This window comes from Struthio camelus, chromosome 1, assembly GCF_040807025.1.
Source record: "Struthio camelus isolate bStrCam1 chromosome 1, bStrCam1.hap1, whole genome shotgun sequence".
In the NCBI taxonomy this organism is placed as follows: domain Eukaryota; kingdom Metazoa; phylum Chordata; class Aves; order Struthioniformes; family Struthionidae; genus Struthio; species Struthio camelus.
Genome location: NC_090942.1, coordinates 212,625,088 through 212,647,326, shown reverse-complemented (window position 1 = coordinate 212,647,326; position 22,239 = coordinate 212,625,088). Strand labels below are relative to the sequence as shown.

At 38.6% G+C, this 22,239-nt stretch overlaps 2 protein-coding genes and 2 non-coding genes across 32 annotated transcripts in view; 2 read left to right on the top strand and 2 right to left on the bottom strand.

Annotated features, from left to right (window-relative positions):
- The window catches only part of CEP295 (centrosomal protein 295), a 45,703-nt gene extending 26,848 nt beyond the window's left edge, over positions 1-18,855 (top strand). For 2 of the 4 annotated variants that reach the window (XM_068930484.1, XM_068930485.1), the window contains exons 17-25: positions 3,891-3,997; positions 6,115-6,253; positions 7,719-7,865; positions 9,224-9,378; positions 9,621-9,783; positions 12,176-12,837; positions 13,604-13,777; positions 14,840-14,957; positions 15,750-16,370. In XM_068930484.1, the coding sequence (XP_068786585.1) occupies positions 3,891-3,997; positions 6,115-6,253; positions 7,719-7,865; positions 9,224-9,378; positions 9,621-9,783; positions 12,176-12,837; positions 13,604-13,777; positions 14,840-14,957; positions 15,750-16,246 (2,162 nt within the window). In that variant the 3' untranslated portion in view covers positions 16,247-16,370. Of the gene's footprint in view, positions 1-3,890; positions 3,998-6,114; positions 6,254-7,718; positions 7,866-9,223; positions 9,379-9,620; positions 9,784-12,175; positions 12,838-13,603; positions 13,778-14,839; positions 14,958-15,749; positions 16,372-16,670; positions 16,780-17,319; positions 17,420-18,458 lie in introns of those variants that run through there. The other 2 variants (XM_068930486.1, XM_068930487.1) reach the window with 2 other exon arrangements.
- Positions 5,784-5,868, top strand: LOC138065885 (small nucleolar RNA U2-19). Its single transcript, XR_011138930.1, has one exon. It is a non-coding gene; the product is annotated as a small nucleolar RNA U2-19 (small nucleolar RNA).
- TAF1D (TATA-box binding protein associated factor, RNA polymerase I subunit D) overlaps positions 18,638-22,239 on the bottom strand; it is a 17,839-nt gene continuing 14,237 nt past the window's right edge. For all 26 annotated transcript variants that reach the window (XM_068930496.1, XM_068930493.1, XM_068930497.1 and 23 more), the window contains 3 exons: positions 21,847-21,925; positions 20,973-21,045; positions 18,638-20,221 (listed from right to left, as the gene is read on the bottom strand). The gene's annotated coding sequence lies outside the window, so the exon portion shown is untranslated. The remainder of the gene's footprint in view (positions 20,222-20,972; positions 21,046-21,846; positions 21,926-22,239) is intronic.
- LOC138065878 (small nucleolar RNA SNORA8) lies at positions 22,034-22,172 on the bottom strand. The gene has a single exon (XR_011138923.1). It is a non-coding gene; the product is annotated as a small nucleolar RNA SNORA8 (small nucleolar RNA).

Here is a 22,239-nt window from a genome sequence, read left to right as displayed (position 1 = left end):
AGGTTACCTGGGAGCGTAACAAACCGTGAAGAACAAATCCCTAGTGAAAGTCCAAGGGAAAATAAGCAGTCAAGTAGGTTATTAAAAGAGATACTGATGACTGAAAAATCATATGATCCAGGTGAGCAAATCCTCTTCCTTTGAGGAATTATATGAGTACCATTAAATATTGCTAATTTTGCTACTATTTATTTATTGTGTTTGATCTGACTTGCTAAAGATTGGGCAGCGCTATTTAAATACTGTTCAATTTTAAGTGTAAAAAGAGGTGTTTTAATAAGCGTAAGTCTCAGAAGTACTGAGGGGTTGCTTTTTTCTGATCCATTACCGTTCTTGTAACGTGTGTCTCCATCGGAGTGAACTTCATTGCCAGTTAGCTACCACTCATCCAGGGTAGGTGCTTTGTATCTGTATCTAGCAGTGTTGTCTGTAAAGAAATCTGCTTTGTATCACCTGACTGCTTTGCCATTGCAAACAAAATCCCACGCCTGGATAGGGAGCAAACAGCTGGAGAGTGTTGCAGATGATGTGTTTTCCTCCTGAGGCTGATACCTTCTGTCCAGACTGCTCGTGGGCAGCTCTGGATGTTACTCTCGTGCAGTTTCAACATTGGCTTCACCGAGTACGAAAATCCTTTGAGCAGGCTGGTGGTGTGCCCAAGTCAGTAACCAATGACTCCTTGTGCAGACAAAAGGCAAATTCATGCTATAACAGAACTCTGGAGTGCTAAAGTGCTAATGTAGACGTAGACACACCTTTGAAATTCCTTTTAAAAAAAAATCGTAATCGAGGCAAAAAACAGGAAGCCAAGTCTTAACCTTAGCTCGAAGAAACGTTATTGAAGGAATTGGCTGTTGGCTATGACAGAAGAATGTTGCAGTAATGCAAGGATTACTCTAGTTCTGGTCTCTCTTATCTTACGAAGAGCTTTTATCAGAGATTGCACCTCTGAGGGTAGGCTTTGTCCGTATGTGACAGAAGTACCTCGATTTCCCCAGAAAGACACGTTAAGTGAAGGCTAAGGCAGTTTGATTGCATAAGCCTCATTTCCGTAATCAATCTGGAAATAGTGACTAGATTTGATATATACATCTGCTTTCACAGTTCTGCCTTGCGTACCAATAAACCTCTCCCTCGGTATTCATCTTCCTCTTTAACAGTCCCCTTGAGCAGATGTGATTGTCTTCATGTATTGCCACCCTAAACAGAGGTGTTACTCCATGCGTGACAGGTTAGCCTGGATCAGACAAAAAACCCCCAAAGATTTCAATTTATTTTTCTTCGTCCTCAGTATTTGTCCATAATGCAGTGTTGCAACAGATTGTCTTATCTATTGTCAATATAGCAAACTAGGGTGGAGTACATCTGTTGACATAGTTCTTCTCTGTTTGTATCCCTCGTTGGCTTTGAACTAATCCCTGTTTTTTCATTACCTTCAAGTGATTTGTTGTTCAGGCTTTTATCTTCTAAATTGCACCCCAAAATAATTGCTGCTATCTTACTGCAATTTCTGTTGAGTAAATTGCATTCTGGATATGCAGCCTCAGTCTTTTAATATGGATTGTTTGTCCCAGCATGGTGGCCAGGAGGTTAAAATATGAAAGTCTCATCTAGAAGTCAGTGGTGCCGAGCAAGAATGTTGCATTGTTGTTTTGGATGGGGAAGAAATAAGCCTCCTTTGAGCCACCAAATACTAAATTCTTAAGGCTATTATAATAAACTCATGAGATACAAGTGTGTTTTATTTTCACTCTGAAATCGGTAATTAATTTGGCTTATAGCATGAAATTACTACTATTCATCTCTTGTATTAATATCACAAGAACAGTGTACGTTATTACTGTGTAGTAATAAAACATTTGTAGCGTAGCTCTTCATAGAGTTTAACTACAAGAGAGTATGAGATGACTTAATCTCTTCTGTAATCTAAATTATTACCTGTCACTCTGATACCCTTTATCTGGCAAAGTACAGCATTTCTTTCAGAAGACTTGGTATCTTTAAATCAACATTGTATAGAAATAGAGAATTGGTTACTTTCTGTGGCAGCTTGTTCCAGTGTTCTTTTTTTATCCCGTTTTAAAGTAAATGCTCTGTTTCCTTTTTCAGTATGCCGTACAGCTATTTCTAATCACTGCTGCTTGTCATTAGTTCCTCTGAGTTGAGAAGTCTCTTGCATCTTTTTTCCAGTGGGGAGATGTAAATATCGAGAGATGACAGGACTGCAGTTTTGCTGATGGAATTTTTTTTTCAAGGCCTCAGTCATTTTCATGGCCCTCTCTAGCTCTGCTGTGCTCTGATCCAAAGAACAGAGTTCTGCAGTGTTTCTAGTCTCGGTCGTGCTACTGCCGCACACCCCCAGGGAGCTCTTTGTCACCTGTCGTACTCAGACCTCAAGTCTTTTCCCAAGAACCTGGAGAGCTTTGTCAGGCGCTTACAGAAAATGAATCGGAAACCACTATTTTGTGCTCTTGGCTCTATGATTTTACCTATCTTGGAACAGTGTTGTTTAGCAGACCAGCTTGGCTGGAGAATCAGACAATTTTTGCAGTTGTACTGTTACTCTGATTGTTTATTGTTCTTCCAGTCTTCACGTTTATTTGAAAATTCTGTTGCCGATGCCTGCTCAGTTACTGAGCAAAATGTCATAAATGATCAGGATCAAGCCTACTAGGAATTTCTGCAGAGTTGTTGGTGGGGGTGGAGTCTGTCTGATAGTTTCTCTTTACCCTTTACTTGGCGATCTGTCGGTTAGCATTTAAGGTAAAAACATAATAAATTAAGAATAGATGAATTTCTCTTTTCAATCCCAACATATTTATTTTAGCTGTTATTTCCTTTCATTTCTTGTACTTTCTCCCAGGAGAGTGCTAGATGACAGTAGCTGGAGAAAAACCTCAGATTCATTTCAAGGAAAAAAAGCAATTTTAAAATGTTTCATGTTGATTGAGATGTGTAGGTATCACACCATATGGATACTTATCTCGTGTTGCCTTACAGAGGAAATGTCTCCTGCTTTATTTGTACAGTAGGAAAAAATGGAACATGTAATTTCTTACTAGAGGATGGAGCCCGAGTTTCAGTTTATGCAACCTACAAATTAGTGTTAGAATTAGCAAAACACTGTGAGATCTGCTGAAGGACAGAGCCTTAGAAATGCTTGGAATTTGAAATGTCTCTCTCATTAGCAGCCCCTGTAGAATTGGGAGGAAACACATGAACTTGTACTGTTTAATTGCAATTTCTACTTGATATTTAATGCTTATTTTAATTTCCAGTAATAATTTTCAAGAAAAGAATGCTTTAGAGTTATTTGCAGCAGGAAATTTTATCTCGCATTACATTTTTCTGGTGCTGCTGCAATGCTTTTTCCCCAGATATGGAACATCCTTATTTTTGTAAGTGCATTATGATCTTACTGGTTCTGCAGGAGGAATCATGCTGCACTGAGATATTTCAGTGTTTCTGATTTACTTTGAATGTGCACTATTCTTTGTAATTATTGCCATGGTAGAGGGTAAAAGGCCCCCCCCCCCCAACTAAATAGTTACGTTGATACTACCAAAGCCATATTTCCTTCTGCAAAGCATTTGTTTTTACTCTTTCCGCAGACTCTTCAGAAAGCAATCATGATAATTAGAAATCATCAAAAGGCTGGTTAAGGAGAATCACTCAGTTTACCAACTGAGTTGTTCTCATAGTGCTGCAGTGAAGCAGAAAGTGTATTTATTACAAGTGAGAAGAAAGGGTGAGCACGGGTAAAATCAATGCAGTGAAGAAAGCAACAATAGAGTATTATTGCCATCTGGTGTTCAAAAAGAAAAAAGTTGCTAACTCTGAACTCAAAGTTGTTTTCTACTGCTGACTGCTTCTATTGAATTTCTGTTCAGCCTGGTCCCAGGATTCTCCTGTGGCTCAAGATTTGCCAGTTCTTGCTCCTGAAATTGGAAGTGGAGTTATAACACATTCTGGACCATCATTCAGACTCCATGATATGGTTAGTCATATCAAAATAACCACATAATGTAATCTACTCTTTATTTCATGATGTATTTATCTGAAATATGAATATGAAGATGGTGTGCAGAAATGAAAGTATGCCATATTTTTGTTGGCTTTAAGAATGTGCGTTTGTGAGAATTGGATCTTATATTTCCAGAATGCTCAAAAACACGAATGGAGCTATTGGAATGATAGGATAATTCAGGCTGGAAGGGACCTAGGGAGGTCTCTAGTCCAACTGCTTGCTCACAGCAGGGTCAGCTGTGAGAACGGACCAAGTTGCTCTGGGATTTATCCAGTCAGGTTTCGAAAACTTTCGAGAGTGGAGATTGCACAGCCTCTCTGAACAGCCTGTTGCAATGCTTGGCTGTCCTCCTGGTGGAAGGAGGTTGCTACTGATATCCAGTCTGAGCCTCTGCTGTTTCAAGCTAGGTCCATTGTCTCTCATCCTGCTGCCATGCAACACTGAAGAGCTTGGCTCCATCTTCTCGATAACCTTGTAGGTACTGGCAGGCTGCTGTTAGGCCTGCCCCCTCCCAGCTGTCTCTTCACGCTGAACAGGCCCAGCTGCCCTAGCCTCTCCTCACGGGACAAGTGCCCCACAACCCTCTGACCATCTTGGTGGCTCTTTTCTGAACTCTTCTTATCTGGTCAACATCTGTCTTGTGTTAAGGGCCCAAGGCTAGATGTAATACTCTAGATGCAATACTCTAGATGCAGTGTAGCAAGCACCAAGTGAAGGGGGATAAACACTTCCCTTGATCTACTGGGAGATATTCCTGTTCATACAGCCCAGGATGCTGCTGACCCTTATTAGTGCCAGGGCACGCTGCAGACTCATGCTCATCTTACTGTCTGCCAAAACACTCCAGGGTCCCTTTTTGCAGAGCTGTTCACCAGGTAGTCTGTCCCCAGCCTGGACTGTTTCAGGGGGTTCCTTCTTCCCAGGTGCAGGACTTTGCATTTGTCCTTGCCGAGTTTCATAATGTTCTTGGAAGCCCCTTCTCCAGTCTGACGAGGTCCCTCTGGAAGTCTGCCCTGCCCTCAAGCGTGTCAGCTGGTGTCCCTCCGACTTGATGTCATCTGCCAACATGAGAGTGCACTCTGTCACCTCTTCCAGGTCATTGTCAAAGATGTTAAATAGGGCAGGTCTCTGGATAGACCCCACTTGTTCCTGCCTCCAGGTAGAGCATGACCCATCGCTATCCTCTGACCCTGATTGTCCAGCCAGTGTTTTCTCCATCTGGTTGTTCATCTGTGCAGATTGTAGCATGCAAACTGACGTATGAGAGTGTTGGGAGTGTTGAAAGCCTTACCAAAGTCAAGGTAAATGATATCTAGTGCTCTTACCACACCTGCAGATCCAGTCATTTTGTCAGTAGATAAAATAGTAGTAGTATTTCAAAAGTAGTGGTTTTATACTTATATAAAAAGGTAGTATATAATTAAAAAATGCTAGATTTCTTAGCTTGTTTGTCTTTTCCCTTAATGCTTTAATCCAAAGATTGGGGGAAAAGTGAAATGTTGACATTTCTCATCCCTGTAAACTCAGAAGTATAAGAACCCCCATTCCATGTTTTGTGACTTTCTGTAGAGCTTACCCTCAAAACTAAGGACAGTGATATTTGATGTTATTTTTTGGATGCATAAAGTAGAATTAAAACAAACTTAAGTCCATCTCCTGTATGCCAAAGGCACAGTCTTGCAAATACTTGAGAAATTCTGGAGTCTTTCATGTATTGCCTCTGTATTCCTCTGAGATCTACAATTCTACTGAAGTGGGTCTGTGATGAGAAATAGCCAAATCTGACCACCAGAAGATAAAACTAATCTTCCAGGTGCTATGATTTGTACACAATTCTGAGAAGCTTAATAAGAGTGTGTGTGAGTGTGTGAGCATGTGTGTTGGGGGGTGGGGGAGTGAGATGTCTGAGACTGGATGTGAATGTGTTGTACTGAGCAATGATGAACGTGTATTTGCCTGACTATTTAAAAAAAAAAAATGAAGGTTTCTACACTTGAACTGAGCTCAGAATAAAAGGCATGTTTTTTGCATAGTTTGAACTATGGATATCTGACTATATGATACTATATATGTTATTTCTTCCCTAGGAAGTACTTTCTAAAGTAGTACCCATAAACTTAGGTTCAGAGCCTTTCATGGAAGGAGGACCCTGTGATTTGTCGTCAACAATTTCCACTGGAAGCTTTTTGGCTAGTGAAATATTGGACGCAAGCCCGGCTGACACTGGTAAACTTTTTTTTTTTTTTGGTCAATGGAAAATTGTGTCGTTTACCTTATTTTGTAGGAGCGTGGATCTAAATCACTGGAAGTAAGTTCTTCTGTTAAGGATTAGTATGGAATTTAAGAATGGTTAATGTGGCCTGCAGAATAGAGTGCAACTGGAATACACGCTTTCTGTGCTTGTTGATTTGACTTCCATGATAATTTAACCTAATATCCTTTGCCAAAGTCAGTGTGTTATTCTGAGACTTGGTCAGCAACTGTAACACTGAAAATTTTCAGGTGGCAAAATTTTAAGAAGTTTAACCCCCAGAAGATACTGATGGAAGTTTTCTAATCATTGTAGACTGTAGGTTGTTACAGAGATATAGTTGTTTTGTTGCTGCTAAGAGTATTGTTCTGATATCTGCGTAATTACAGTAATTAACACAGTATTAACGTTTTAACTGAAAATCTTAAGTAAATAAAACCACAGGTCTCAACGTAGACACTAGTCCTATCCACTTCCCTTGTTCACAAGTGGTAATGCTTGATATACAGAGGAATGAATTATAAAGATTCTTTGTATTTTATAAGAAGATTGCTTGCAGTCTGTCTCTTCACCTGAGGCTAAAAAAGCTATAAACATACATTCCCCAGAAAATTATTCGATGTTAACATGGCATCAGCTTGTTTTTGAAAATAATGCCATTTTATTAAAAGTTTTAATCTGACTTGTGTCTGATCTTACACGCACTTATATGCGTATGAGTTATTCCATATGTATAAATCAGTTTTTAAAGACTAACTTTTTGAGCTACTCGGCCTCTATTTTAACTTTAATCTTCTAAACGGGTAACTTATTTTCTGCATATGAAGCTTCCTAATTCATGTGACAAATATGTGTGTAACTGACATAAAAAGCAAACGTTAAGAGCTTACGTTTGCTTGTCACTTGCAGCTTTGCTTTTTTTGTTGATGGTTTGTTGTGGAAAAAAATTCCCTAACACTTCATTTGCTTAGCGCATGAATACATTTTTTGAGACTAGCTGTATTTTCCTGTTACACTTGGTGAGTGTATAATTACTTTTTCTGGTAAACGAATGAATAAACTTTTTTGGCTATATCATAAAGATACTCGAGATGATGTTAAAGGGTTGACATATTTATATGCAACGGCAACAGGAAACATAAATATGATAGCTAGCATAAAATAACTGTTAGTTTTTTTTTTCTGATTTCATTGTTTCAGTATTTCCTAAGTCTGCCTCCTCTAAAATGGCTAAATTTCACCGAGTAGTGTATGATTTTGTATTACCAGCTTAGATTTGCGGCAATTTGTGCGAAGGCTTGTGGGAGAATTGACAGGAGAGAGTTAAAGAAACAAAACCCTAAAGCTGTTGAGAGTATTTTGGGATATGAATTGGTTTCAGATGAGTTGATTGCAAGTGGTCGATATGCAAAACTGTCAACTTTTACCTTTTTATTTCAGGATTGTCTTCTGGCAGTGCAGAAGATGGAATTTGGAGCCACCCTTGGAATTCCTTGCTGCCTTTTAACGTGCAGCAGAGGCAAGAGAATCTTTCTGGAACATCTGGAGATTTAAATGCTTTATCAGAAGACAGTACTCCTTTCCAGGGTAATTATCACTTCAGAGTAATTTGTGTGTTGTGCTTTCTTGTCATACAGAATGAGAAAGTTTAATTAGGGTTATGTGTTAGACTTATTTATGTTCAGCTTACGTTTTATAGCTAGTAAGGATTCTGCAGATGACATCGCTTGCTTGAATGGCATTCTTCATCCTTTGTTTTACATATATATTTTTATACATATATATATATATATATGTATGTATGTCTGCACTGCGTAGTGTACTGCAACAAAAGAAAATATGATCAGATATCTGTCTGATCAGTGCCTAGTTTTGTGCGGCTTCTGCTACTGGGGTTAAATTGTTTGTTACCTGTGCTTATCACTTGTATATGCACAACTTCTCCCTAATCAGGAAGGTACAGACAATAATAATATTTTATTATTCAGATAGGGTCACATAATTGATGAAACGCTAACTGATAGACTAGTATGAATTCTGTGCCCTATAGAAGAAGGTGACAATTCATGAAATTATTAGCTATCATATAGATAACTCCAGTATTTTGATTTGAACCGCTTCTTCCTGGCATGTTTGAAAACCTAGAATCATAGAATTGTAGAATAATCTAGATCAGAAAAGACTTCTGGCTCTGTAGTCCAAATTTTTCTTTCCATCTGAAGCAGAGCCAACTTGGAAGGCTGGCTAAAGCCTTATCCGGTCAAATTTTGAATATATCCAAGCATGGAGATTCCATACCTCCTTGGGCAACTTGGTTAACAGTCTTCACGGTGAAATTCTTTTCTTTATATCTAACAAGAATTTCCTTTGTTCCAACTTCTGTTCATTATTTCTTGGTCTTCCGCTGAGCACGTTGGAGAAGAATCTGTCTTCTCTATACCATGTCTTAGGATGTTGTGGACAACAATGTGATTTCAGTGCCTAACCCTCCTCTTCTTCCTCTTCCCCCCCCCCCCCCCCCCAGCAAGCCTTTTCTTAAAGATTGAACGAACCCTGTTCTTTTAGCCTCTCTTTGAACGTCATGTGCTTCATCCTTCCTTTAATCATCTTTGTGGCCCTTCACTAGACTCAGTCCAGTATGTCAGTGCCTATCTTGTAATGTGAAGCAGAAAATGGGACATGGTACTCCAGATGCAGTCTCACAAGTGCTAGACAGACTGCTTCTTGACCTCAGCTTTTACGAAAGAATTGAATCAGGGTAGTGTTTGTTTTTTGCTCTTTTGTGCTTGCATTGTATCAGAGTGAAAGTATTAAATGTTGTAAGGATTTTTTTTTTTTACAGGCTGTTGTTTGTATACTTACAGAATTCTATATGCTCTATTTATTATTATCTAGAAGCAAGGTGTGAGATGTCCGTTTGTTAAAAATGACCTTTTTTATTATAGTTCCAGCAGCTGAATTTGATTTTCCTGAAACGGAAAGACATTTTCCTAACTCCCATCACCAGCACTTTCAGCCTTTGGAACCAAGTCTTGACTTGGATATCTCATCATCCCTTTCTCAATACAGGATATCGCAAGACAGCAGAGAACTTGGCAAGGTACTACAGAAAAGCTGTGGTGGAAGGAATACTTTGGCTTAATAGTTACGCAAGATTTAAATGTATGATCTCTACACTGTACTCTGTTTGGAATAAACACAGTAGTAGTTTTTGATAGATTTAGAACTAGAAGCATGTTTGTAGCAGAAATGTAATTCAAAGAGCATATTGCCATAAACTTTTTTTATCCTTCATATTCCTGAGAAACTGAATCTTAATTAAGACTTTTTTGCTATTATTAGACTTCAGGATTTTCAACAAAAAGTCAAGACGTGTCTGTGTTTCAAGAAGCTGGAGACTCCAGTTTGCACATACAAAGGAACAGTTTGCCTTCTCATCTTGAAACAAGCAAGTCAAACAACGCTACATCAGAACAAGAGTCTGCGAAAGAAAATGTTACCCTGGGTATGTATAGTGTAATCTGATCAGTGCTTCAAAATCGAACCATTGCTGATACATACACACTGAACTTCAAGGTTGCTTTGCTGTGTTGACACTGGGAACTTTTAATTTGCATATCAACCCTGCACTGAAACGTCTTAGTGCTGCTGCTGTTCTTCTACACTTTCTTTCCTACTACTTTTAATGGGTTAACGCCTAACATTTTTCAAGTTCTTTATTTACTCAAGTTACGACTAATATAAAAGCAGACTTGCAGTCCAGCTGCTGTAAAGGATATTATTTATCTAATGAATAGTAAACTGCCAGGGATGAAATTTGTTCAGGTACTTTTCCAAAATGTGTGTTCATGTCTGTTCCTCATTTTATAAATTTGAAGAAGTTAGAAGACTCCATAAACTGAATAAATTAGTAAAGCATATGTGTTAGAATATCACCGTGGTGTTCTTACTCAATTTTTCTATACATTGTATCCTTCCATTGCATTGGACTTTCCTTTTCTGCTCTTAAGTTGCACCAACAATAATTATGTACTGCATGCTGTGACATCTGTTTTGATTACAGAACAATTGCTTTATCCACAAAATAAAGTGGGGAAGAAAGAATTTTAGATGACAATTTAATAACTAATCCCATAGCTTAAAGATTTATGATTCAACAGCCTTAAAAAGTTAACTGCTGCTCATACAGGAGAAGTTTTTTAATGTTCTGCGGCTGAATTTAAATTATCTTGGTCTTCCATGGATGCTAAAGAAAGAACCAAGTTGTAATTTCAAATGCAGTTAGTAACCTAAGTATTTCAAAGGCTCTTATTTACAACGCTGAAACACCTGGGTTTGGGTAAAGTCTTCTAATAGAATGCTGATCAAGCAGGAGGAAATGCAGCACAATATTTTGAGTAATCTATGTAAATACAGTATGAATTGTGTAGTTAATTATCTTATTTATTTGCATATATCTGTATATAGCTCTTGGAAACATACACTGTTTATGTTTAAAAACACAGGCAACTATTTTATGAATCAGTGTTTTCCCCTTAGATGGCAGATGCCAATGAAATAAAATGGCTTGCACCGTGAGGCTACCTGTGGTCCCAGTAAATAGGATTTAAAAAGCTCCTTCCAACTTTAACGTTCTATTTGTAAATTATTCACAAAAACAGTTCATGTGCTTTAAATGTAATTACAATATTGTGTCCTTGCTTAAGAGATTTTCATCTCTTAATTGCTTTGGGAATACAAAATGCTTACCTCATACGTAATTTATTTATTTATTTTTAATTAAAAACTAATTTGGGTTGCCATTTTAAGGAAGGCTGATATTTAGGCCTGGCATCTGGAGAATCTTCTAGTCAAGGCTGATAGTGCAATGTAATTTCTTCCCTCCAGTCTCTCTTTAGATTTTAATGTTTTAATTACTGCTGTTTATTAGGGGACAATTCCTTATTCTTTGTGTATGTAAAACTAGAGGCTTTGCATGCGTCAAAGAATGCAAAAATTTTTTTAAAGGAAACGTTTAAAGAATTATTTGATAGGCAGCTATGTATTATAGGAAAAAGCCTGTTAAAAGCACAATGCTGGAGGCTATGTAACAAATCATACCAGTCTTATGTCAAAGGAATATTTGTAAAGAAGAGGCAAACCTGTTTGCTTGACAGATGTTGTAGTATTGAAATGTCTCCCCGGTAATTAAAACGTTAATATCCAATTTCTCCCCTTTTCCAGCAGGCTGAGAAGATCTTGATTTGCGTGTTTAGGTCATAAGGGAAAGACGAGTGTGTGTTACTGTAACCTCTGGGAACAGCAGCCAGTGTTCCACTCTTTTTTTTCTACTGTGAAGAGTTTCTGCAGAAGTAATGATGACTACTTTTTCTTCCTGTTTTAAAGACTTTATTGGAGACCTAAAAGAGTCTCAAAGGGATTCTATTTGCAGAGCATAAATTGGTACAAGTCCATTGGCTTTCATTATAGTTATGCCATCAGAATGGGAAAATCTGTCACTGAATCACAGAACGGTTGAGGTTGGAAGGGAGCTCTGGAGATCATGTAGTCCAACCCCCCTGCTCAAGCAGGGTAACCTAGAGCACATTGCACAGGAAGGATATGGCCCTATATCATTTGTAAGAAGTAACACAAAAATGCTATCTTTCAAAGTTGTTTTATGTTCAGTCATACAGTGAATGAATTCATGTATATAATATCAACATTAATGAGATTGTTGGAAGAAGGTATTTTAAGATAACAGACTTTTTTTTTTAATACAAAATGTTTCTTCCTATTTACTAGATTTCTTTCTATACCTTACTGAAAAGTGTGGTTACGTATGGTTCTTTTAAGCTGAAATGCTGTTGTGTTAAGTTAGAATTTTGACTCTGATTTTTTTTTTTTTTTTGAAACAGGATCCGAAGAATCTTTCCGTCCGCTGCAATTAGAATCGACTGTGAGTGATCATTGTCAGAGTGCTGATCAGCCAGTGGACCCTAACGTTATGTTAGAGAGGTCTTCTGAACAAAATCCTGGGATTAAAAATTGGGGGGCTGAGAACTGTGTTTCTTCTGTCAGAGAATATGAAGAACTGGCAAGAAACATAGAATCTGTTAATCTCCAGTGTTCAATGGAAGATCTGCGAAATGAAAGTCGAAGCTCACTGGAAGAGCAAAGATCGTTTTATCAACTAAATATCACACCAGTTACGGTAGATGAAACTTTATCTGAACACTTACTAAAAGAGGATGCAAGATTCAAAAAAGAGACTGTATGTTCTGAAAAATTCCCTGTTGAAGCATTTGATAAGGAGTATGTGAAGCTTACTGAAAAATCCGTTTATGGAAATAAAGGGAACAAAATTATGGAAATGGGTTCTCAGTGGAACACAGATATGAAAAAGGCAGATCAAGGCTTTGCGGAAGTACAGAAGTCTTCCAGGAATCCCACTGAAACCAAATTAAACATCTCAGACATCCATTTACAGGCTGTTGTACAACAAAATGATTCTTTTCTGGAAAGATATAAAAAACATTCTAATTCAGTGCTCAGAGGCTCTTGTCATATTCCAGTGTGGGTGAGTAAAACTGAGATTTCTAAAAGCGGTAATTTATGCAGCGATTTAACTTTACACCAACCTATTTTAGACCTTCAGTATCTGAAAACTTTGCAAACCCTCACTTCATAGTTCTAGTTTGAGACTTTCATGTTCCCTGGAATTCTGCCTTGCTACTTATTCTTTCAGATCATAACACTAAATTAACAGTTGCTAAAGAAAAGGGTGGGTTCACCGTGATTGTTGGATGAGCTCTAGCATCTCCGTTCCATCTCCCTCTGTTAGCATCAGTAGGGGTAGCACACGTCTGCATTACATGGCATAATTATTCAACAGCATTTATCCTCGGTTTAGAAGCCTGAAGGAGATAAGGGTGTTTACCCTTCAGTTAAATTATTTAAGGAAAAAACTTTCATGTAATTGGGGGGGGAAAAAAAAAGTTTATCCTGGGACTAGATTTCATCAGTGCTTTGAACTTGAGGTTAGCCAAAGAGAAGTGGGTGGTGGTGGTGGTGGTTGTTTTTTACACCGATGGCTATTTTACATGGGACTTAGGTCCCGGGGTCTGCACACATCAATTAATAGAGAAAGAACGCATTGCCTGAGGTACTGCCTTTATTTGGGGCAGAATGTGTGAATAAGCCTCGTCTTTGTGACAAGCTAACAAATGTTGCTTTTGCTAGAAATAGTGGCTGTGGGGGGGAGGGTGGTTTTGTGATTTTGTGTGTGTTTGGGTAATTTTTTTGCTTTTTTACACTGATGTTATCTTGTGTAATTTATGTCCTAGGAGACTGAGTCGGGGCGTGGTATTATGGAAGAACCTGAGCTCACTCTAATAAGCTCTAATGATGTCAGTATTGCAGAATCGGATGTTGAACGTACTAGCCAAGAGAAAACTAAAGAAGATAAAATCAATAACCCAGCATGTGTGGATCACTCTGAATTCAGTTTTTTTACTGAGGTGCATCTTGATTATCTAATATACTTCTGGTTTTGAGTTGATACTCCTTAATTAGCATAAGGAAAGGCCACACTACAGCAGTTAATACAGTACTGGAAAATGAGAAAATGTTAGGGCTATCCTAGATTAGTAAGTCCTTGCACCACTTGTTCTGATGTTATGTTTTCCAGATAGATCTAATCCAAAGAATTGAAATTTGTGCTATTACTTAATATTACTACCCTGTCAAATCCATGTCGGTAGGGTCTGCGTAAACTTCTGATGAGAAGCAGAACTATCTTGCAGTTATCTTGCACAGTATCTTGTGTTTACAAGACTAAACTGTAATCTCTTAAAAGTTTAAGATCTGAATGAGGGGAGAGGGTGGGACAAAACAAAGCTACAAAGTAGACGAATAAAGCAGACATCCAACTGGACAGAGCTATACCAACCCTACACAGCAGTTCTTTTCTCACGGGGAAAATACGATCAGCTCGTCATAGTGCCATACTTTACTTTGCCTATGGGATGCTTTTTGCTGTTTGCCCGTATAAAACAACGGCCACAGATTATAGAGGCACTGGTTTGGTACGGGAAAATAGCTTGGGTACCGAAGCAAAACCACGTAATGTGTATCTGTTAAGTGACTAAAACAGATAAAATAATGTTTCAATTGCAGGAGGCATTTAGAGAAGATCCTAAAAGTACTGGAGTGGCCTTGGCGCTTGCCTTCTGGCTGAGAATGGGGAAAAGAGGCAGAACAGTGAAAGAGTGATGGGAGAAACTAAGGAAAACAGGAGGAAGAACAGATACCAGCTGCACTAGAGTTGTATAAGCCCAAACTGAGAGCAAAATATTGGAATTTGGTGGGGAAAGGGACTTGCACAGGAAACTTTAAGTTTTAAATATTTTTAGAAAGTGGCCTTTTAATACTATCAAAATCCATTTCTGATATTGTTCCTGCATCGGCAAAAGAGCCTGGCATCTTATTTGTATCTAGTCTATGCTAGTGATACAGTACTACCATTGCACAAATTGCGGTGTATTTTAAGCTTTTTCAACCAATGGTTCCTTTCGAAACAGGAGAGAGAACGTTTACCAGTAGCTCCAGATGCGGATGACTCCGTTTTCAGAAGGCCCGACAGTCCTTCCAATGCCCAGAGTCCTCATGACAGTCAGTTTCCATCACGTCAGACTGCAGGTACTTATGTACAACTCCAATATAATGAGGTTGAGATAGAGAAGGTCCTAAATTTAAAAATCATTAATAAAATATACCTCTCCTTCACAAAAAATAGAGCTTTTTACTTAGGTAAGCGCATGCTGCTGTTCTGGCTTGGGTTGCACATTAAACCTAGGCCAAATATAGTACATCTTGCTGATAAGGAAGTGTTTACTTGTCTCTTCCAATGTCAGGCTGTTCTTTCTTGAATATGTGTATTCTTTCTAATATCTACAATGCTTTTTTTTTTTAAATATTGTAATTAATACTTAATTTTTGGTGTTGTATGGGGTTTGTCATTGCATACATATGCACCTTCATTTGTTTTTATTTCCTGTCAATCTTTAAGCTCTGCACCTAAAGGAAGTCACATTTCTATTCTGATGATAATGTGGAACATCAGTAAAATATTGAAATATTTTTTGGCCAAGATGGACCGCAGTAACAAAGAGGGATTGACAAAACATCCGCCTTTTGGGAGGGGGGCTTCGCAGGTCGTCTTGTTTTGAGGGATTAAGATGCTTTTGATACAATATTTATCACAGGATTTGTCTTGGCAGTACTGCTTACAGTTATTCAGGTTTGGTAACTCTGAATTGTTACTTGTTTTGCAAAATTACTAGTTATTCATAGTGTCATTCTTCTAGTAAAATTCATAAAAACAGTCCAGCTTAGCATTTTGGGAGAAAGACACTGAAATGTTTGAGGAGTTAAACGTGATAGTGTTCTTCACTGAAAATTGGAAATGTTGGGAATTTTTTTCTTTCTCAGTGATGTTGCTAGAGTTTGTTTCTACGCCAGGAAGTTTGCAAGAATCTTTTTTAAAAAGAAAGAAAAACTTCATTGAAGAATCTCAGAAAAGGGTAGAAAAAATAAAAAATAGAGAGAGGAAAAATGAAAAGCCAGAAGCTGAACAGCTTCAAAGAAGGAAGACTGGGAAGTTAAGCAGGCGAAAGGAGTCTTCTCTCACTTCTGGTAGGTTTATGTGGGGGGCAAGACGAAGCATTTGGGATCCTCTCTTTCTGTCAAAGAGCAGATTTCACACTGTTGCATCCTTGCTTTTGCAGATTAGGATGTTCTTTGATTGGGTTTTTCAGGGATGTGGAGAGCTTCTTTTTGAATGCCTGGAATACCCCTTATTTCAGTGCTGTAAAGGCCCTGAGGCTTCATCTTCACACTTTCACAATCTGTTTACAGTCATACGGCTCTTGGCAAATAGTAGTTGTTATCAAAGAACAACCATATTAAGTAAGCTGATGCATCTCTGATGTCTGGATGGGGGCAACTGGAAGTCAGCTATTGAGGAGCACAGCTGCCTGCAATTGCAGGCAGTAGCCTGATGAGTGAAAGTGAAGAGTCTTCTGTTGAAAATAAATATCTACAGAGTCTGTTCTGTCAGCTTATTTCTTTTCTGCAGTGCTGTCTTGAAGTAGGAAAATTACTGTTTTTCACCACTACATATTTAAAACCTCTGATGCTTTTGATTTCTGTTATGCTGAAAAACCTAGACTCGTGCTTTTATTACTAGTCAGTACCTAGTGTGAACTTTATAAACTGTTACTGGGATGTAGAAGAAACAGTTGTTTTCTGCAAATGTATATATTGGCTGGATTAATGATTTAAATTTCAGATTTCTTTTGTTGTTGTTGTGTGTGTTTGTGTGTGTGGTGGGTTTTTTTCCTTTTTTTAAAGAAAAAAAGGATGCAGCTACTGGTCAGTTGACGAAAGTAGGAGAAGTGAAAGTGTGTTCTCCAGAAGATCGGAAGTCTACCGAAATTGAAATGCACCAGCGTACTTCCAGGTATTACATAAAACAAGTGGGAGGAATTGGGACAAAACCAGTAGAAGTAATCTGTCTTGTGAAAGCTACTGGTTAGTTCACGTTTTGTTTGTATCTTCCAACCGGACCCTAAAGGAGCACTGCGTAACTCTGAATTGCTGGGAGAAAGGAGCAAGCATGTTTGTGATATGTGTATGATGGGGAATTCTCTTGCAGAGCTGTCAGGAGGAAATATGGCTGGCAACCTATCAGTCTAAGATAGCTGTGCCAGTCATTTCTTGAAATTAGTGTAAATTCGAAGAGAAGGTCATAGTTGCACTTAAGTGCTTATTAATGATAGCACAGTAAATACCATGTACAATTCAAAATACAATTGAATCCCTGAATCCCTGAGGTTTGTTAGCCATAGCTGAAAAGGAACTTGAAAAGATGCTGTATTACTGGAGAGCTGAGTCAAAACTGCCTTTTCTAATTTTCAGCAATTGAGACTATATAAACACTTATTTTTTCGTTGCAACTTAACTTCTTGATAAGATGCAGTTTTTTCTACTATTTTGACAGGCTTTATAATCAACTTGCAGAAGTGAAAATCAGAAAGGAGGAAAAAACAAGGCAAGAAATGTATGCTAAAAACAGAGAAAAGGCTAAAGAGTTTCAAAAGGTAACAGTATCTGTTATGGTGTCTTATGTGGTCAGTTTTGATTTCCCTGAACTTCCAGTGAGACTATTGCAGAGCCATAGTTTGTTTTGGTGTGAATACAACAACTGAAATAGAGACAATGGAACTAGTCCGAAGGTCTCACAGTTTGGCCTTTTTGGGAACTGAATGACAATTCAATGCAGCTTTTTTTATAAATGATGCTATTAGTACCTCACAGACTTTACAACCATGGTGCTGACAGGACTTGCTAATACAAAGTAACTTCTAGGGCTGCAGTTTTCTCTAATGGGTGTCTGCTTTAGGCTGAACTTTTCTGGTAAATGACGTGGGCTAAGCAAAGTCTGTTAGAAGCTCCAACTGCTAGAAAGTTGATAGACTAGGATCTACTTGGCAAAAGAAGGGTGATTCAGGATGCATTTTCCCAAGCTTGACTGAATTTTCATTATAAGGCAGTTTTCCTTTCTTGCTTAACATTTGTTACTCTAGGTAAATTCTTAAGCTTCTACCTAGCTGAGCATGCCCAGACTTACGGCTGCAGGGATCCAGTCTGGATTTGCATATAGTTGCTCTAGTTAAGGGTTTCCAACAGAAAAGACTCAATTGTTAATGCTTTCTTTCCCCTTGCTACTCTGCTGGGCGTTGGAGACTTTGAAGGAATGAAATGCTGAAGAGTCCTGACAGGCTGAGACTGCTCTGCTGAGACTAAATCCTACCTTATCTACCAGCAAAAACAAAAACACACAACTGTTTTTTTTCTCTCTTGATTATACTGTTTTACAGCTTCTGTAATGAACAGATGATTAAATAACTGCACCCTTCCCCACTCCTATGCAGATCTTTTGGATGAGCAACAGTCATCCAACTCTCTTGCCCCACTGTCTAAACTTGCAGTATTACCGGTGTTCAGGCTATATACATGAGTAGTACTTGAGAACTGTGTCCCCCCTCCTATTGTTAGCTAGCTCCAGCAGCTTGGTTTTTAGTGTTATCCTTTCTTAAGTTGTCTACTGTAGTCTCTCTTGGTTTGTCTTATTTGCAGAAAACACTGGAAAAGCTACGAGCCAGGAAGAAACCTCGGAAAACACCATGACTGGCAGAAGATCTTGAGCAACAGCAGGAAAATTACTTCATTGGTACAATCCAAAACACAGAGTGAGGAAATTTGCACTAAGCAGTGTAATTATGAAACACTTAGGAAAATCAAAATTAAACAATCACTGTAGTATCAACAATGATGTTTTATTGAAAAATCACTACAGAAGCTGATGCAGTTACTTATTTAAACATTGTTAACCTCTCATTAGGTAGATAGGCACTGAAAAGCCTTTTCTGAGGTTAGTGTTTTAAAGGAAGTTCAGATTAATTCTTGTAATATGTGTGTGTAAAATTTTTTTTCAAGTAAACTTTTTGTAATAAAACTTAGTCCCTTCTATAGAGCTGAAACTTACCCATTCTTTTAGTATTCAGTGCAAGGGGTAATTAACTACTTTAGATGCACCTTTCACCTGCAGTGGTAAAGTACCAGAGGGTAAAAAGAGAAACAGTTCCAGCAAGTGTCTAGTGCCCTACACTTCAAAGCAAATACTGCCCTTGCCCTTCCAAATTTACTTCAGCCTGCTGCTGCACAGGTTAACTGCTCTTCCCAAGTGTTAGTTCCTCTGGCCAAATTTCCTTAGCCCTATGTAATTTTAATTGCAAGATCATTAGGGTTAAAGTAAGACAAACTGAAGTCTCAACTGCTGCAGTGAAGTTCAATTGAACTATTATCTACAGCTGGAACAGTAGGAAAAGCTATGAGCCTGTTTGTTTGTGTTTAAAACACAGCAGAGAAGTGGTAGTGGGGACATTAATGAGCTTCTCTTTTAAAGAAATTACTATAATTTAGACTTTAGTGAAAACAGATTTGTTCAGCCTCTGGAATCACTGAAAGTACAGCACTAGCTGAAATGGACCCACATGCAACCACCATCCCTTCAGTAAAGAGTTACAAGGCAGCAAGAGCCTGTGTCATTCTGTGCAATTAAGTCAGGTAGAAGCTTGTTACAATGTAAGGATTATCGATCTATCTGTAGTAAAGCTGCAGATTAAGTGTATAGGTCTAGTCTGTCTCATCTTCATACAGGACAGTGAAGGGAAGGATGGTGCTTTGACTCCACTGTAGAAGCCTTGCCTGAATGATCTCATCCCTTTCTCCTAACAGAAATCAGAAGGGAAGAGAATACAGAAACATTTTGCTAGTGGCAGGCTATATGTAACTGCAAGCCATCTTTTAATCACCCTTTTGGTTGTATACAGTATTGTAGCAAGAAGAAATAATCCCTGGCTGCAGTTGTTCCTTTTAAACACTTAAGTTACATCAGTTATATTTAAATGCTATGACAGTCTGTACAGACTAAGCAGCTCCCTCCCTCTCTCAAACAGGAATGGGGCCAGTCAAGGAAAGACTTTATAATCCACTGCTAGTCAAACCACATATTCTGTGCCCTCAGCTTAGTAAATTTCTGCAACATCAAGCCAGGCAGCTAAGTTTAAACAGTCCTAAACTTTGCTATCACATGGACAAAGCACAAGGACAAAAGTGATTGAACTGCTAAGTCTTTAATGTTGTGCCTCTCCTGGGTGCTTTTACACTGATTTCTAAATAATATGCATTATTTCAATTTATAGAGCAGTAACTCTATTATAGAGTTACATGTTTAGAATTCTTAATTATGATAAGTCAAAATAGGTTATAAGGTCCTTTCTGTATCTGATTTAGAATGGTCTTGTTCTTCCTCAGCCTTGCAGCAATGTCACCAGGACCTAAAAGAGATGAAACATATTAGTACCACTTTCACTTAAGAGTGAAAAACATCTTGATTCAGCTGTCTTCCTCACATTGAAGTCTTAACACATGAACAAGCCTTCTTATAGTCTGAAGCAACTTAATTATTTCAAAGCAAGGTGCTGATATAAAAGCAGTAATCCAGGGAACATGTACATCTTACTGAAATGCAAGGGACAAAGCATTTCAAATACCAGCTCTGGTCACAATCATTTCATCTTTCCTATTACCATGCAGTTTCCATGACATTCCACTCCTGCACTTCTTGCCCTGCCCCCCAACTCATTTATTCTGGATTACTCTCTCCAACACCTCAATCTATCTCCATGGGTATACCGCCCTCCCAAAGGAGGGGGAAGCAGCAGTTAAGCTCAAACTGCTGACTACCAGTCTTGTATGTTAACTGTTCTCTTCCAGCTCTACCTGCTGCAGAAGTCACTTAGGTTTGATCTAAAACCAAGTAACATCTTTCCTACAATAGCTTCTCTCATTTGGGATGTTAGTAAGTAAAACCCTTTTTTCAGTCAAACAGGCCTGGCTACATTAAGCTTATCTCCTCAGAAATAGACCACAGTACACACCAAGTGTCCAAGGCATCCTGCAGAGGATTTCAATGTAAGGTCACTGCGTTAAGAGCTGCTGGGTTTTTTAGCCATGCAAACCCTCTTTGAGGTGACCTTGAATTTCTTTCAAGTACCAGCACGTTTGCTAAGCGCTGCTCTTTCTTACCTTCAGATTCACTCTGGTTGCACTGAAACATCATTTCTTGCCCCTGTCATCACCAGTGACTCAATAGCAGACACTATGGATTAAAAAGTCAGATTTGGTTAATGTGATGAAAAGCTGAAGTCAGATGCAAACTCTGTGGAGCAGCCTTTTTTGTCTTTTCTCTTCTTGTTTTTTTTCTATTCCCTCAACAGCAACTGAGTTAGTTTCCTGAAGTCTGAATTACAGCCCAAGATTCTGACTAGAATGCCTCAGCAGGAACTAAGCAGAAACTTAATCTAAAGCAAGGGAGCACTGTCTCTTATCTTTCACATTAAAGCTTTATTCCCAGCAGACCTAGTGCCACACAATGCAGCAAGTCAAGAGTCTGATGGCCTTACTTTATGGTCATGTCCACAGCCCACCAGAAACAGTAATATCCTAGCAGCCTTGGTAATGACCGGATAACTCCTCTTACTGCTGTTACCAACTTAGATCTGGGCCTTAAATAGTGAGCGTAGGCTAAGTTTCCTGTCCTTTCTTGTTAAGGACGGTCAATTAGGCCAATTAAGTTAGGCCAAGCTGTGTGCTAACAGACCTAGAATCTGTTATGAATTCCAAAAGAATTCCTCACAACTGGTATCAGCCTTTGCCTCAGACACTAGCGCTACAGATTGCACAGGTGTCACAGATTTATGTAGCAAAGTATACATACAAGCATAACTTCCTATGCAGATAGCAGCCTCTTGAGTGATCACTGTCTAGCAGTCTCTACTGGACACTTTCTACACTTTTCTAGAACTGTCTACCAAAGTTTCAGTGTCATTCTGAAGTTAGGTTTGTACGTTAACTAAAGCTGCATGAAACCTTCTGACCTGTCAAATAATTCAGCACTCACCTGCCAAAACAAGTTGCCATCATCTTCCAGCTAATCCTTTCAACATAGCAAAGTTCAGTTTGTTAGTATTCTGGGGTACCTGTTGGGTAAGGAAATGTCAATGCACTTAGGAGAGCTAATGTCCAGTTCTCACACTTTCTCCATGAAGTAGAAAGCCAATACATTCAAATCATTGAGGAGGACCAAAGAATGTTTCAGCAGAAATACCAGGTTTTACAGACACAGCAGAATGAAAACCAACGATGCCAAATGCTGAACTACTGTAGCACTGTTTTTTGAACATCCCATCAGGAGAATACTGTTGGGTGCAGATACCATACAGTGCAACATCTACAGTAGTTTGCAATAACCAGCCACCCATTTTAAAATTCAAACTCCTGTATACAAGACTTA